The following is a 3881-nucleotide window of genomic DNA, read 5'->3' as shown; positions in this document are numbered from 1 at the left end:
GTGATCCTCTGATTGGCTAAGCAATGTAACGTGATCCTCTGATTGGCTAAGCAATGTAACGTGATCCTCTGCAGCAAGTGATGGCAAAGCGGGGCGTCATCAYGACTTTACACAAGTGAGTCTTTMCCTCCGCGGCAGACRCTCCGCCGAACCCCTGAGGTTCAATYGAACCCAAGGTTAAGAACCAGTGRACTAGATGTAAAACTGCTGCAGGGCCGGCCCAAAGAGTTATAGGGCCTTAAGGGGGATGTAATTTAGGGGCCCCCCCTTCCAGTTAAAATCACCAGATTATCACTGATAATTAATTAATATTTGCTGAGATGTATTTGTGAACAAACTAAGCTCAAATACAAAGATTAAACACATGGCATCAGATTGTTGCTATGGTAACGCAACAATATAAAGATTATAATTCGCAGTTTTACAAAGTAAACTTACAAGCTCCTTCAAATCTTACATTTGAAATAATTTTACATATTTTAATTTATCTACGCTGAAACTGCTGGATTCAAATTAAATAGGATTCTCATTGTTAATCAATAAAATGTTAAAATTCTAGATTAATCTGTGTTAAAATATGAACATTTATGTTGGCCCTATGAAGCTGCTTTCTCAGATTAATAAAACAAGAAATTGACTTGAGTTGGAAAARAAACTTCTTTGATGCTGACTGTATATTTAAGATGCTTAAAATAAATTAAAATATCTAAGATAATACATAGTGGAAGAAATAACAATTTAAATAAATTTGATTTGGATAAAATTTGCTGAAAAATGAGTAAGCAAAAAAAAAAAAGAAGACAGATGAATGATTCAGATTTTTTCTTCTAAATTTGCCTACAACGTGTTTTTTTTTTTTTTTTTCAGGACATTTTCCAACGTTTTGACATCAGTGAAGCTCCGGTTTCAGTTCTGCATCCCGCGGGGTGGAACCTGTGTGACTGAATGCAACAAGGAACTAAAACTGCTTCAGGTTTTCTATCAGCAAAACTAAGGAATGCCATGTCAGTAAAGATGACTATGCATTTTATGTCAACATGAAAAACGCCAAGTCATTCATTCAGAGACTTTCTCATCGATACCATGATGCTGCAAGTYGTCCTGCTGGTTTGGATACCAGTTAAAACAATAGTCATTTTAGCCTATGGTTATAGCAAAAATGTGGGATTTTGCTGCTGATTCAATAGATCTTAATGTCCATTTGGTAGAAAAAAAACATAATTATCTAGAAAAATCCATCACTTGTCTTTCTTTTCTGGGAGATTTTAGCCCCATGGAGCCGCTGTTGCGAATTTGAGAATAAAGGCGCCGGTAAACTCTTCACATGAACAGCAGAGGGGTGAAAGTTAGGGGAGTAAAATCTGCTGGGACAGGATGTCGGCTTCAAACTCGCATGAGTTTAAACAAAGTTTYGACCCTCCTTCAACTCTGTCAATGATTTACACCAACAGCAATATAATGAAGATACCAGTCATTGTATACAGTATCCTGCATGCATAGAAACACACACCCAGACCTTTGACCAAATGCAGTTTCCATAACAGCCACACAATRAAGGATTGTTTCCAATAACGGCATCAAGAAAAAGTATTCAGATGCTCCAGAGACCAAAAAACTCAGGATCCATCCCTCTACTTCAACCTCCTGTTTGGGGTTTATTGTGGAAGAGCAGTGATTGGTTAACCATGACATCTGTAGTCATCAATTATATGATATTAATGATGCCTCAGGATGCCTTGGTACRTCTTCAAATTATATTAAAAAAACTAAACTTTTGTGTCTGTTGGGCTAAATTTACAGTCAGAAAAGCTGAAGCTGAAGGAAACTTAATTAAATATACCCATGTTTTGTGCCAAACTATAACATTTGTGGGAATCAATTATATGATATTAATGATGCCAGGAAGATCCACAGCTTGGTAGAACCTTAAAACTGATTAAAAACCAAACTTAGATTGCATTGTTGATCTAAATTTACAGTCAGACTACCGTATTTTCTGCACTATAAGGYGCACCTAAAAACCTTCAATTTCCTCAAAAGCMGACAGTGCGCCTTATAATCCGGTGCGCCTTTTATATGGACCAATATTGAGCCACAACAGGCCTAGAGGCAAGGTAAGCAGCCGCCGACTTCATTTTCCCCATAGAAGAAGAAGTGCGCGGTGCATGCTGGGATAGTTGTCAAAAAACTGGTTTGTTAATAAAGTTTGACCTATCTACCTACCGACCGTCTAGAATCAGGTCGTCTGCAGCTCATTTAGCACCACGTTCTCCACGAACATGCTGTGCGCCAATGGAGAAGGGTGACCATCGTCCGGCCACGCCCCGGCCCAGTCGCGGAAGGTTCTCCTCGCCGACCCGAGTCGGACTATTTTGTTGACATTCTTTATGTCAACAAAGACATTCATCCGGGGTGCTTCGAMTAGGGTTACCAAGGGACCAGCCCCTATACATTTAAAGTCAAGGGGCRGGGGAAGAGAGACAGAGACTGCGGCGGCAGCATTGGTTGGTCTGTTACCCAGAAAGCAGTTGGGCACAATATCACAAYACCRTGAGTGAAACATCGACTGGTGCAGCCTACTAGATAAAGTACTCGGGGACCACTTCTTTGTTATTATACATCCACATTTGTAGAGAACGGAACAAATCATGGCAACCATAACTGTAGCGTCTATTCCATGCRCCTTAAATATGAAAAAAGTTTTGAAATAGGCCATTCATTGAAGGTGCGCCTTATAGTGCGGAAAATACGGTAACTAAAGCAGCAGGAATCTTTATTAAAGATCAATAACTGATAGTTGAAGTATTTATTAATAAATTCTTAGTGTCTGGAGAGAAGTTATCTGTGTTTATTATGTATATATGCACATGAATTTGTATCTTATGCCAAATCTCATCAGGTATGTAAACAATAACTAAGAGTTCAACCTCTTAGATAATTATTTTCCTGACTATCATGTGGTGACCTGATTTGGTCATTTTGATCCATTAATGCTAATTTTCTTGATAATTGCCTTTGTTACACAACAGTGAAATCCCTAAAGCCAACTTGATTCTGTGACTTTAACACCCTGAACTTTCTCATTGTGTCAGGCTATTTAAATAGATCAGCATCCTGCTACTATGTCTGTTTGTTGGTTTAAGCTCGAAGGTATTGTGCCATAACAGGCTTCTGAACGGACGATGTGTGTGCTGCAGAGGCGAAGCTGAAACCGGAGTCCCTCCACAAAGCAAAGCTTCCTTCCTTTGCCTCCCAACATGTGGTATTTGATCTGGAACCAAAGAACAGGTCTGATCACGTCACGTTTGCCTCCCAGTCGGGCTCCTGATGGCACGTAGACCAACAAGCTCAGGGTGTTTTGTTTTCTCAGACGGTTTGCATACTTCACACCTGGTGGCTGTAATGTTGTTGTGTTCAGGATTTTGCATAGAGCTCAGATCTCATAAAACAACTTGAAATTAGAAAACCTCAAACATAACCTCTTATTTYAGCTTCCCTRCCTTTAAATCTAAGGATACGTTTCTATTTCAGACAAAATGGCAGTCGTTTGGACACATGCGTGTACTCACTTCAAGTCAATGAGGATGTCTTTGGTTGTGGCCTTCTTCAGGCAGAAACAGCCTCCTCCCTGCTTCACTTTATAGTGAATATCGTGGAAACTAACGGTAGCACCTTGTTTGTTTGCACCTGCAGACTGAAAAAMCATTACTTAACCAAAAACCAGTCTCTTCTAAGTTAAGAGGAACATTGCTAGCATGAAKATCRGCGGTTACCTGGTGCTTGGAGGCTCCGTTTCGCCCAAACTCCATGGCGTCACAGTCATTAGATATGCTACACCTCCTGTATTCAGAATCCTGAAAAATATATTTGGAATAACAAGT

General features: G+C 39.7%; 1 protein-coding gene across 1 annotated transcript in view; it reads right to left on the bottom strand.

Moving 5' to 3' along the window:
• LOC103480848 (ATP-binding cassette sub-family G member 2-like) overlaps window positions 1-3881 on the bottom strand; it is a 20054-nt gene that overhangs the window by 11719 nt on the left and 4454 nt on the right. Inside the window, 2 exon segments of the mRNA XM_008436043.2 lie at window positions 3570-3694; window positions 3774-3854. Coding sequence (XP_008434265.1) covers window positions 3570-3694; window positions 3774-3809 — 161 coding nt within the window. The 5' untranslated portion in view covers window positions 3810-3854.

The sequence above is a fragment of the Poecilia reticulata genome, linkage group LG18, assembly GCF_000633615.1.
Source record: "Poecilia reticulata strain Guanapo linkage group LG18, Guppy_female_1.0+MT, whole genome shotgun sequence".
NCBI lineage: Eukaryota > Metazoa > Chordata > Actinopteri > Cyprinodontiformes > Poeciliidae > Poecilia > Poecilia reticulata.
Note: the sequence above shows the minus strand (reverse complement) of the source record. Positions and strands in the feature narration are given on the sequence as shown.